This window comes from Bos taurus, chromosome 12, assembly GCF_002263795.3.
Source record: "Bos taurus isolate L1 Dominette 01449 registration number 42190680 breed Hereford chromosome 12, ARS-UCD2.0, whole genome shotgun sequence".
Classification (NCBI taxonomy): domain Eukaryota; kingdom Metazoa; phylum Chordata; class Mammalia; order Artiodactyla; family Bovidae; genus Bos; species Bos taurus.
In genome coordinates this window covers 36263067-36276511 of record NC_037339.1, presented here as the reverse complement: position 1 = coordinate 36276511, position 13445 = coordinate 36263067, and the positions used below count along the sequence as shown (strand labels likewise).

Sequence of the window (13445 nt, the reverse complement as noted above, 5' to 3'; positions counted from 1 at the left end):
TCCGACTCTGTGCGACCCCATAGACGGCAGCCCACCAGGCTAGGCTCCCCCATCCCTGGGATTCTCCAGGCAAGAACACTGGAGTGGGTTGCCATTTCCTTCTCCAATGCATGAAAGTGAAAAGTAAAAGTGAAGTCGCTCAGTCGTATCCGACTCTTATCGACCTCATGGACTGCAGCATACCAGGCTCCTCCATCCATGGGATTTTCCAGGCAACAGTACTGGAGTGGGTTGCCATTGCCTTCTCCGGAACATACATTTACTTCCTCAGTATTACCAAAGTCACATGAAAGTATACTGTTCCGAAGAAGTTTTATACACAAATGTTCGTAATAGCTTTATTCACAAAGGCCAGTAGTTGGAAGCAACTTTGGGTGAACATCCACCCAAAGGTCACCACAGTTGTAATTTGGCCATAAAAAGGAACAAAATACTAACATAGTGATATGGATGAAATCTCATAAACATTATACTAAGCAAAAGAAATCACACACAAAAGAATACATACTATTAATATATAACTTCATTTATATGAAATATAAGAAAAAACAAAACTATAGTAACAGAAAGATCAAGAGCAGTCTAGGCAGGGATAAGAGGAGTAACTGCAAAAGGACAAAAAAGAATTTTTGTTGGATGCTGAAAATGTTATCTTGATTGTGGTGGAGGGTAAATGACTACATACATTTTTTAAACTTCACATGCAAAACTGGATGCATTTTAACATATGTAAATTACATTTCAAAACTGATTAAAACCTCATTCATTAAATGTAACGTTTGGCTTTGCACCTAATACACATTCAGTAGGGTGAATAAAAATGGTAACACAAAACATTCCCAAGATTCCTTATGGATTAATACACTGAAGTTTGAGTAAAGTATTGATTCTCGACTCCTGGAGGTACACAAATATACCCTTATTTGTATTCACTGAGTACTTACTCAACACCTACTTACCACATGCCAAGACAACATACAGGGAAGGAACTACAAAGAAAAGAGGCAGAACAGAAAGAACCCTATGTGTAACTCTATAAAACAAAGACTTTTAAACTTACGTTGTTAGCAAGAACGCCCCATCACCACATCTTTCCAGAGCCTTTCGTGCTGGAGGTTTTGCTGCAAATTCCACAAAACCTTTTCCGGTGGCTCTACCACGATCATCCACAACAACAACAGCTTTCTCTACTGGACCAAACTGGGAAAATGCTTGCTCTAGTAGCTCATTGGAAACCACCGGAGAAAGGTTCTTAACAGTTAGGGCTGCTCCATGTGTAGCAAAACGAATTCGGAGAGGTCTGCTCTTCAATATGGTGCCATCCAGCTCTGCTTTTGCAATTTCAGCCAGTGTTCTGGACTCCTTTTTAGGAAGAAAAAGATCACTTTTTAAAAAATTACAGTTAAAAAAATTTTAAATAGTGGCTTCTTTCTAAAGAGGGCTGGGTAGTTTTACAAAATGGCTGATAGGGCCACTTTGTTTCTGTGTCTTTCAGTTATGGTATCACACGTATTTTATTAATTTTTTTAAGATAAGTAATTTTAAACATTTTAATAGAAAGTTCCAACCCCAACGTTGTTAAAAATCATCACTTAAAGATGATCTGTTCATAAACAGATTGCTATTGTTTAGTCGCTAAGTCAAATCCAACTCTTTTATGACCCCATGGAGTGTAGATTACCAGCTATTAAATATGCAAGCAGTATCTTTTATAAGTCTCCTAAATGTATTAAAGGAAATACAGAAATACTTTTTAAGACCAAGTATCAGTTACTAGAAACTATCATTGAAAATAGTTTCTCTATACACTTCATGTTTGTTATTTATATCTTAATAATGTGTATCACCTCTCCAATGACAGACAAACCCCTTTTCATTTCCATTTCTTTTACATTATCTGTAAAAAAAAAAAGCTGTCATCAGGTGTTATTAATTACTTCTTCTAAAACATTTTCATGGGCTACACATTTCTCCCACTACACTAAGAAAAGCAAATACCCATTCATGGGCTATAAGAAGTCTCTCCATTAAACAGAAAAGCATGTACACATATCCTTATTATTATAAACTAGAGAATATGTTCATTGCTGAACTACAAGATAAGAGAATTTCCTTCTTGAAGAACTCAAAAGTTTCTACAAAATACAGGCATCTAATACAGCAAACTGGTAAACTTACTACAGGTATGTTCTTTTTCAGTTGTGAGAACTTCCAGCAAAAAACTGAAAGAGGCTTAATATGCATTTTGTGAGAAGAGTACAAATTGCATTTTCTTATGAAAAAGTCTTAAGATCACAACAGCTTTTTATTCAATCTCTGAAATGTTCACAACAGCTTTAAACTACTTCACTTATGTGAAAATCTACCTACAGAATTAATTTTACAAAAACAAATGAACCTAACCTCTTTAGCTATTCAAAATGGCCATTTTATTACTCTTCAACTGTAGTAGCAATAGTACCAGCAAACATTTCACAAATACCTAATAAGGGTTATGTCCTTTGCAGCTAAGATGTCAGTAATTCAACAACTGTTGAGAGGTAACTTTTAGGAATGGAGACTTGGATTAGAATGCTGTCACACGTATAACTAGGAATGAGAAGAAACATGAGCAAATTTCATGGGGTGATGATAGTATCTTGATCTAAAATCACAAGATTATACACTAAGTATCTATGCATCTCATTATATGTAGGTTTCAAATACCTCAAAAAACAAAATTGGACTCTAGTTAATGATAAGCATGCTGAGAGTCATGGACTGATGGATGGACTGAGATAGAGATGAACAGATACGTGAAAAAATTACAGCAAAATTTAATTGTAGACTCTAGGTACTGAATGTATGAATATTGAAGTGTATCAGTGTTCATTTCCAAACTCTGAAATTAGTCATAATAGTATGTTTGTGGGCAGCGGAGGAGAGAGAGCCTGGTGAGGACTCCATAAAGTGTTTCTAGAGAGCATCTTCTGTTCAGATTCAGTCAGATATAATGACAAAGTGTGACATGTCATTTTTCAAGATAAACAAATCTTCATTTTTATGTTAAATCAAGTACTTTTTTTATTGTTGGCAACAAATACAATTTTTAATACTTTCTAGGACAAATAATAAAATGTTTATGCTATCAAGAATTTCATGCCATAGTGCATCTTCAAAGTTTATACTTTTGGTCTTAAATGGTTGTACATCAGAGTTTCCCAACCTCAGCATATTATGAACAAGGTAATTCTTACTGTGGGGGCTGTCCCGTGCCCTGTAGGATGTTTATGCCAGTAGAACCACCCCTCCACTACCACTGTTTAACAACCAAAAATGTCTCCAGACATTGCCACATGTCCTCTGGGAAGTAAAACCACTCCATTTGAGAACTACTGCTCTGTATGTGTACTGAAGTAACTATCAAGACAATTAAAATTATGTACTTGAAACAAACCAAGGATTTCCTTACTTCATAGCTCAGAAGTGACAATAACTTTTACTAAATGGTTATTACATGCCAGTCATTTATTCCTCCCCCATCTATTAATACACATACACAGGTCTTTGCCTTATCCTTCATCAGCCTCACCAACAATCTCATGAAGTGGGTTTTGCTACTATCCTCATTTCACATAGGGAAACAGGCTTATAAAGGTTCAAGTAACTTGTCCAAAAACACACACAAATCTGATTTGAACCTATCAAAATCCACAATCCATCAATACAGCCTTCCAGCTCTATCTCTGAATCACACTCTTCATAAAACGTTCAAATTACAGGTTCTTAACTAAAGGAATACAGAAAACAAAAAACTGAAGTTACTACCCCAAGAGAGACTGCTTGAACTTGGGTCTAACAACCTCCACTGGCTCCACTTGCCACTTACACAGCACAATGGCTGTAGTGTGTTGTTTAGTTGCTAAGCTGTGTCTGACTCTTGTGCGACACCAAGATCTGTAGCCCACTAGACTCCTCTATCAATGGGATTTTTCAGAAAAGAATATTGAAGTGAGATGCCATTCCCTTCTCAAGGAGATCTCCCCAACCCAGGGATGGAACCCGCCTCTCCTGCACTGCAGGAGAATTCGTTACCACTAAGCTACCTGGGAAACCCCACACCATTACCAATATTCAGATCAGGTACTTATATTCAGATCAAGTATGCACTATGATTTTCCTAAACAGAAAAAAAAAAGTCTAATAGCTCAGAAATATTTTAAGTTTTTAAATTCACCTGTTAAAAAAAAATAAAATAAAATAAATTCACCTGTTAAACACAGAGTTCAGATTAAACAGTAAAGTTATCCATGAAGTCAAATCTCAAACTAAATTGTAATTTCCAACTGAAAAATTTTTAACATTCTTACACAAGTATTTAGGGTGATGGCTCTGAAGAAGCATATCTCAAAAGAGCAGACAATAGCAGCCCTTCTCACCTCCCCATTTCACAATCCTATAGAAAGCTTTTTTAAAGAAAAGTGAGGACCTATGTTATACAATAATAGCAGCCACAAACCACATGTGGCTATTTAAACTGAGAACAAATAAAATTTAAAATTCAACTCCTCGGCCGCAATAACCACATTTCAAGTGTTGAACACTCACATGGTTATACTAGTGTCACTTAATTAAGATCACTTTTCTCCATATTAAGATTTTTGCTTTGTCCACTCACGGAGAGAAAACCTATTAAAGTACTTGAAATGAACCAAAGATTTACTTCATAACTCAGGATAATAACTTTTACTAAGTGGTTATTACAGGCCAGCCATTAATTCCTATCAAGGTTTAGATGAAACGGGAAAAAAACGTGTGCTATTCTACTACCACAGAGTGTAAGGGAGACACAGAAAAGCGGTAAGTCCTCGTGGGAAGTTCCCTCACGCGAGCCATGCGATAGCAGCCCGGCTCTGGGGCAGGCGGGGGGGTGGAGGTGACGGGGAGTCGGGGTGAGCCGGGGACAGGAGAAAGGCGAGATGAGCGGAGGGAAAATGAGGGACCTCGCAGCGCCCCAGCCCGCCCCTCACCAGGCGGATGAAGCCGAAGCCGCGGTCGCGGTTGATGAAGACCTCGCTGGGCTCGCCATAGCGTTCGAACAACCGCTTGAAGTCGTCCTCGGTGATGTCCGTGGGCAGGTTCCCCACGAAGAGGCGGCAGCGCTGCGTGTACGTCTTCTCGCCCGGCTTGAGGAAGCTCTTAATGTCAATGGTGAAACCGCCCTCGTCAGCCGGCCGGTCCTCTCCGGCGGGCGCGGCGGGCACCGGCGGCTCCCCTGGCAGCGCGAGGGCCAGGGCCGCCGGGTCCCCCTCTCCGGCCGCCGACTCCAGAGCGCGGAGGCGCGCCGGGTTCTTCTCAATGCGCACTTGCTTCAGGTTTCCTCTCAGCATCATCTCAGCGCGTGCCCCCAGAGCCGGCCTAGAGCTCGAAATGCACGTCGGTGTCGACCCACGGAACAGAGATCGGGAAGAACTAGCTCCGAGACACCTCCGACCAGCCGCCCGCACTCACGCCCAAAATGGCGCCGCTATAGCCGCGGTCGGAGGGAGAGACGCCACGCAAGCCCCGCCCCTCCAAGGGCGCGCTGAGTCCGATGCGCCTGCGCACTCCTGCGCCAACGGCGCCCTGGCGGCGTGCGCATGCGCACCAGTGTGCGCGCGTTCCTGTTCCCAGCCTTCCCAGGGCTCGGAAAGATGCAGGTTCGAGATAACAGTGGCGGTGGGTGTTGCAGCAGTGTGAAAACGCGATGATTCAGGGAAACATGCACATTCTCCTTGACATCCAGCTCTATTTTCAATGACAGCGGGAAAGTGAAGACTTGCAGATTTTATACATAGCATGAATAACAATGTATTTCCCAGTAATTGAAACAAGTGAAAACACATTTCCGCCCTTTTAAAGAGCAAGGTTATTATATTTCGTAATGAAAAATCCGGTTCTATATAATAGTTGTGATGTTGATTATTCACGTCAAAGAAGGACTCCCTGAACTATGGACCACTCTAGGACAGGGTCATCAAACGTTTTCTGTAAAGGGCCAGATGGAAGATATTTTAAGATTTTCAAGCCATATACTATGTCGGCCGAACTACTCAATTCTGCGCGGTACCGCTCCCGGCAGGCACATGGTAGGTCTTCATCAAGTATTAAAAAGAAATGCATTCACGGTCACTTTACAAACCCTTCAGCAGTTTCTCGTGAATTTAAATGCTTACTTTAGAATGGGCAGTGTTGCTGTGCTGTGCTTAGTCGCTCAGTCGTGTCCGACTCTTTACGACCCCATGGACTGTAGCCCCCGGACCCCTCTGTCCGTGGGAGGCAGGAATACCAGAGTGGGTTGCCATGCCCTCCTCCGGGAACCTTCCCGACCGGGGAAGATCTCCAGGGTCTCCCTCATTGCAGGTAGGTTCTTTACCCACTGAGACACCTGGAAAGCCCAGAACGGCAATAATACTTAGTAAATCTGTCGGCCAAGATTTTGCATGAGACGTTTAAATTAAAAAATTGGAGAACGGCAATCCCTCTGCTATTTACCCAGCTGAAATGAAAACCTGTATTCACACAAAGACCGGTATGAAAATGTTTATAGGGATTTTATTTGTAATCAACGAAAACTGGAAAGAATCCAAATGTCCAACTGGTGAATGGACTAACTGGTACATTCATATAATAGAACATATTCAGCAATAAAAAGGAAAAAACTACATATAAACGCAATAATGTGACTCAAAGGCTACACACTGAATATATGACATTCTGGAAAACTAGCTACAGTGGTTGCTAGAAGCTGGAAGAGAAAGTAAGGTTGACTAAACAGAGATACAGAGAACTTTTTGGAAAGACGGAAGTAAATCTTAGCGACTGCCTGACAGTCCAGTCCTCATGGCCCCAGGTTCAATCCCTAATCGGAAATAAGATCCTCCCCACGTCACTCATAGCTGATATTGTCAAATTTGTTAATTTCACTGAAGAAAAAGACAATCAGAAGAAAATTGCCTCATTCTATCAGCACCAAATCAACCCACTTAATTCCATATGTAGCCAGCCATATGTGCTGCCTTATGTCCTGTTATTAATAAAATGAATGGTCAAAAATCCCCTCTAAGGTCAAACCACTGGATGGCATCTTTTAAGTGCTTTGCTTCTACAGTTACCTAATCCCCTTCCAAAGTGAATTGTTACTTGATCTAATAGTTAATAGATCATTTCTATTGAACTATTCAGTTCTACTGAACTATTCCCACCAGCAGAAGAAACTGTTGATGAAACTAGCATCTTGAAAAAAAAAAAAAAAGGGAAAAAACTCTTCCACGACCACAGGTTGTCCTTTAGTTACCATTTCTTGTTGAAGACTCTTGAGAGTCCCTTGGACTGCAAGGAGATCCAACCAGTCCATCCTAAAGGAAATCAGTCCTGAATATTCATTGGAAGGACTGATGCTGAAGCTGAAACTCCAATACTTTGGCCACCTGATGCAAAGAGCTGACTCATTTGAAAAGACCCTGATGATGGGAAAGATTGAGGGCAGGAGGAGAAGGGGATGACAGAGGATGAGATGGTGGGATGGCATCACTGACTCAATGGACATGGGTTTGGGTGAACTCCAGGGAGGAGGATGGACAGGGAGGCCTGGCATGCTATGGTTCATGGGGTCGAAAAGAGTCGGACATGACTGAGTGACTGAACTATAGTCAAGAAAGAAAGGAAACAAGAGTTGTTTGCTTTGTCTTGATTCACTCATCACCTGATTTCTCCTTCAGCCACACGAGCAGATGTCTATCCCACATTCCATCCCACTGAAACCTCTCTTGTCACCATGGGCAATATCTCTCACTTTGATCAGAGACAGCTGTCCTGTCACAGATCTTGCAGTAGCATTTGACATTGTAGATCTGGGCCTGAGTTTCATCATGTGTCGTATGGAAAAAATACCTTCTTTGCAGAGTTTTTGTGCATGTTAAACAAATTAATTCAAGTACAGTCTGCGACTTCCCTTGTGGTCCAGTGGCTAAAACACACTCCCAGTGAGGAGGGCTTGGGGTTTGATTCCTGGTCAGGGAACTAGATCCCACATGCTGCAACTAAGATGTAGTACAGTTAAAGTATATAGTCTTAGGGAAATAGTCTGGCATCATAAATACAACTCTATTATTAATGATCACTTCCCTCCTACTTTCTTAAAACAGTGTTTTATCTTCTGCACTATGATATTCCCTGATATTCTCACAGCCACTGGCCACTCTTCACTCTCTGTCTTTCCTGGGAATCTGCACTTGAGAATGTTGGAGAACCACAGGTCTGAGTTCTCCTCTCTTCTTCTGCCACACTCATTCCCTAGGTCAGACCATCCACACTGAGGTGCCTCAGAAGCATTGGAACAGGTTTTCTTAACTTCAACACTATTGATATTTTGGACCAAATGATTATTTATGGTAAGGAAATGTGTAGCTGCATGGCTGGCTTCTACTTACAGGGGTGCTATTGTACTGGGCATTACTCTAATTGCTTTTACTTATTAGCTCATTAATCATCACAACAATCTTTTAAGATATGTATTATTATTATCACCTTAAATTTTTTTTTTTTTTTTTTTGGTTATGCCGAGTCTTTGTTGCTGTGTGGGAGCTTTCTCTAGTTGTGGTGCTCAGGCTTAGTTACTCCACAGCATGTGGAATCTTCCTGGACCAGGAATAGAACCCTAATCCCCTGCATTGGCAGGCATTCTTAACCACTAGACTATCAGGGAAGTCCTCATCTTTTTTTAAGACTCTTTTTTGGAGCAGTTTTCCATTGGCTGCAAAATTTAAGAGGAAGGAATATGCTTTCCTATACACTTCTTGCCCCTACACCTGCACAGTCTCCTCTACTATCAGCATCCCCCACCAGATGGGACATTTGTTACAGTCCACGAGCTTACACTGACACGTCATCAACAACCAGAGTCATAAGATGACATTAGGGTCACTTTTCATGTTGTACATTCTGAGTCAAACAAATTATAATGACATGTATCCAGCATTGTAGCATCACACATAGTATTTTCACTACTCTAAATCTCTTCTGTTCTCCACTTATTCATCCCTCTCCCCATCCAACCCCTGTAACCCCTGATCTCTCTACTGTCTCCATAGTTTTGCCCTTCCAGAACATCTCAATATTGAGTCTTCCTATTCATCAACATGGTATGTCTCTCCTCTTATTTACTTCTTTGATTTCATTTATCAGAGATTGGTAGTTTTCCTCATATACATCTTATAGGTAATTTGTTAATTTTTATCTAAGTATTCATTTGTTTTGGGTGGTAATGGCAGTGGTATTGTGTTTGTAATTTTAAGTTTCACATGTTCATTGCTGGTGTGTAAAAACATTAAAGTCCATGAGGTCCCAGAATCAGATACAATTTAGTGACTGAACAACAGCAACAACAACAAATTACTGACTTTTGTGTATTAACCTTGTATCCTTCAATCATCTACTTACTCTTTTTTTTTTTTGGCCATACTACGTGGCTTGTGAGATCTTAGTTCCCTGACCAGGGATGGAACCCGGGCCTCCCAGAAATGGAAGCACAAAGTCCCTAACCAGGGAATTCCCCCATTTAAATACTTTCAATTTATATATGCCTTTAATTTAAAGTGGATTTCTTATACACGACACAGAATTGGGTCTTGCTTTTTGACCCACCCTGACAATCTTTTTCTAATTAGTGCATTTAGATCAATGACATTCAAAGTGATTACTGATATAGCTTGATTACTATCAACCATTGTTTTGGAAAATTTATTTATTTAACTGCATCAGGTTTTAGCTGAGGCACTAAGGATCTTTCCTGGCAGCGAGTGGTCTTACTTGCCCTATAACATGTGGTAAAGATTTTAGCTCCCCAACCAGGGATTGAACCCTCGCCCCTGCGTTGCAAGGCAGATTCCTAACCACTGGACCACTAGGGAGGCCCCTATAATATTTTTATCATTTTCCACTTGTTGCTCTTATTCTTTGTTCCTATTTTTTAATGGTTTTTAATTGAAATACAGTTAATGTACAATGTTATATTCATTACTACTGTACAGCAATGTGACTCATTTATACACATATATTCTTTTCCATATTCTTTTCCATTATGGTTTATCAAGTTACTATTTTTGTATACCACTCTTTCTGCCTTTTGTGATTTTAATTAAGCATATTATAGTTTCATTTTCTCTCATTCATAGCATATCAGTTGTATTCATTGTTCTGCTTTAAGTGGTTGCCCTAGATTTTGCCATATACATTTATTTACAACTAATCCTAAGACCACTTTCAAATTATACTGATTACTTCACTAGTAGTGTAATTTATAACAGTAAAATAATCCTGATTCCTCCCTCCCACCCCTTCTATCTCTGCAGTCATTCATTTCATTTACATATAAGCATACATAAGTGGGTAGCCATTCCCACACTTACATTCCTAACGTAACCAGGGCTGAGAGCTATGGGCCTCCCCAAAGCCTTTCTCGACAGGAGCTTGTGGATTCCAAATAAGAGTATCTAAAGCATTGTCTGAAACTTTTCAATTATGTACACGGAGCAGGGTTTTACACTCAGATAATCAAACATGCAAACAAAAATAAGCCAGGAGATGAAGAGGAAGGTCAAACCAGTTAGAGATGATGCACACAGAACCTGGAGTCAGGACAGGGTCTGCTTCTCAGGGAAACAGGAGGATTAGAAAGGCAAGTCTCTGAGGGATGAAAGGAAGGATCATGGATGAAGCTGAGAGTACAGATGGTCAGGCCTGATAGGCAGTGTCCTTGTACCAAGCCCTGAAGCTGGTGTGTCCTCTCGAAACCCCTATGTTCAACTCCTGTCCCCCCAGGACCTCAGAATGCAACTGAGGATTTGAAGATGACATTTTAAAGAGGTGATTAAGTTTAAATGACGTCATTCAGATCAGATCAGTCGCTCAGTCGTTTCCGACTCTTTCCGACCCCATGAATCGCAGCACACCAGGCCTCCCTGTCCATCACCAACTCCGGAGTTCACTCAGACTCACCTCCATCGAGTCAGCAATGCCATCCAGCCATCTCATCCTCTGTCGTCCCCTTCTCCTCCTGCCCCCAATCCCTCCCAGCATCAGAGTCTTTTCCAATGAGTCAACTCTTCGCGTGAGGTGGCCAAAGTACTGGAGTTTCAGCTTTAGCATCATTCCTTCCAAAGAAATCCCAGGGCTGATCTCCTTCAGAATGGACTGGTTGGATCTCCTTGCAGTCCAAGGGACTCTCAAGAGTCTTCTCCAACACCACAGTTCAAAAGCATCAATTCTTCGGCACTCAGCCTTCTTCACAGTCCAATTCTCACATCCATACATGACCACAGGAAAAACCATAGCCTTGACTAGACGAACCTTTGTTGGCAAAGTAATGTCTCTGCTTTTGAATATGCTATCTAGGTTGGTCATAACTTTCCTTCCAAGGAGTAAGCGTCTTTTGATTTCATGGCTGCAGTCACCATCTGCAGTGATTTTGGAGCCCAGAAAAATAAAGTCTGACACTGTTTCCACCGTTTCCCCATCTATTTCCCATGAAATGGTGGGACCGGATGCCATGATCTTCGTTTTCTGAATGTTGAGCTTTAAGCCAACTTTTTCACTCTCCACCTTCACTTTCATCAAGAGGCTTTTGAGTTCTTCTTCACTTTCTGCCATAAGGGTGGTGTCATCTGCATATCTGAGGTTATTGATATTTCTCCCAGCAATCTTGATTCCAGCTTGTGCTTCTTCCAGTCCAGCATTTCTCATGATGTACTCTGCATATAAGTTAAATAAACAGGGTGACAATATACAGCCTTGACGAACTCCTTTTCCTATTTGGAACCAGTCTGTTGTTCCATGTCCAGTTCTAACTGTGACGTCATTGGGGGGCCCCAATCTGATGTGACTGTTAACTTTTTAAGAGTTTAGGGAATTCCCTGGTGGTCCAGTGGTTAGGACTTGAGACTGTCAATGGGTCAGGGTTCAATCCCTGCTTGGGGCTGTGTGGCATTGCCAAAATAAATAAATGGGTAAGAGAGGATGGCATATAATATTTCTTTCTTGTATTATTCTTGTTAGGTGTTGTTGTTTACTTGATATTTGTTATATTTGTTACTTGATATTTGTCTAGGGTATTTCTGACCTTGTAGAACAAGCTAGGACGAGCCCTTTTCTTTCCATTCTCTAGCAGTGTGTGTTCAAGATATTGTCCCTAAGGAAGAGAAGGAATCTGAGCCTATGGGTTTCTTTGTGGGAAGGCTTGTAATTTCAGAGTCAATTTCTTCAATAGGGACAGGCTATTCAGATTTTCTATTTCTTCTTGGGACAGATTTGGTAAGTCTTTCTCAAGTGATTTGTCTATCACATCAAACTTATCAAATTCTTGACCTAAGTTGATCATAATACCTCATGCTTTTAGTGTCCATAGGATCTCCAGTGATCTTTCATGTAGTTATTTCTCCCTTTTTTGATCCCCTAATCAGTTTCAATAATGAAACTGAGTAGAACCCTGTGGGGTCTGCCTAGGTATAAGCCTCTCCCTGTTCCACAACCTTTTGTCTGTAGAAGCAGCTTGGTCTCTGAGACCTTCCCCAAGTTCCTCCTCAAGGAATGTAGGTAAAAAACTGAGCACACCCTTGAGTCATTTTACAGAAACCAGGGCCCCACCACATGGAATCAGTTCAATTCAGTCACTCAATCATGTCCAACTCTTTGCAACCCCATGGACTGCAGTATACCAGGGCTCTCTGTCCATCACCAACTCCCAGAGCTTGCCCAAACTCATGGAAACTGCTTAACAAAGCCAGCGCCCCCGGACACACTGGAGCCAGAATGACGGAAACCTGTTAAGACCAACCAATCAGAACCATGTCCACACATTTAAGATCCTTACCCTTAATTTTAGTCTCTAAAAACACTTGCCTTGAAGCCACCAGGGAATTTGGGCCCTTTGAGCCCTGGCTGCCAGGTTTACTTGCTGGCACCTTGCAAATAAACATTACCTTCCCTCCCCACAAGCTGGGTCAGTGCATTGACTCTGGTCAGTGCCTCAGGTGGGCAGACCAGAGTTCGGTTTGGCAAACTAGTGGTTTACAGTTCTATTAATTTATAAGCATATGACTTATGAAAGTCTTTTTAACACGTGCCTGACTGAGGTGTTAGTGCCATTTCCCAAGTTTCAGGTTTCCCTTGCTTTATACGTAGGTATGAAATGAATTAATTGCTCTTCACTTCAAATGTGACTTCCACAGCAGAGACTCATAACCATCTAGCAATACAATCTCAGCTCCTAAGACTTCCCTGGCGGCCCAGTGGTTAAGACTCAGTACTTCCACTGCAGGGGGCATGGGTTTGATCCCTGGTTGAGGAACAAACATCCCACCTGCAGCAGCCAAAAACAAAAGAGTTTTTTCAAAACCTTCTCTACTCTGGAACATTACACCACTATCTTC

At 41.3% G+C, this 13445-nt stretch overlaps 1 protein-coding gene across 8 annotated transcripts in view; it reads right to left on the bottom strand.

Annotated features, from left to right (window-relative positions):
* PSPC1 (paraspeckle component 1) overlaps positions 1–5516 on the bottom strand; it is a 93187-nt gene extending 87671 nt beyond the window's left edge. For 7 of the 8 annotated variants that reach the window (XR_009496602.1, XR_003037428.2, XR_003037429.2 and 4 more), the window contains exons 1-2: positions 5010–5508; positions 1061–1362 (exon numbers count right to left, since the gene is read on the bottom strand). Coding sequence is in view for 5 of the 8 variants with exons in the window: in XM_059891999.1 (XP_059747982.1) it covers positions 1061–1362; positions 5010–5372 (665 nt within the window). In the remaining 3 variants the exon portion in view is untranslated. Of the gene's footprint in view, positions 1–1060; positions 1363–5009 lie in introns of all 8 variants that reach the window. The other variant, NM_001075277.1, reaches the window with a different exon arrangement.
* Between the last annotated feature and the right edge of the window lie 7929 nt (positions 5517–13445).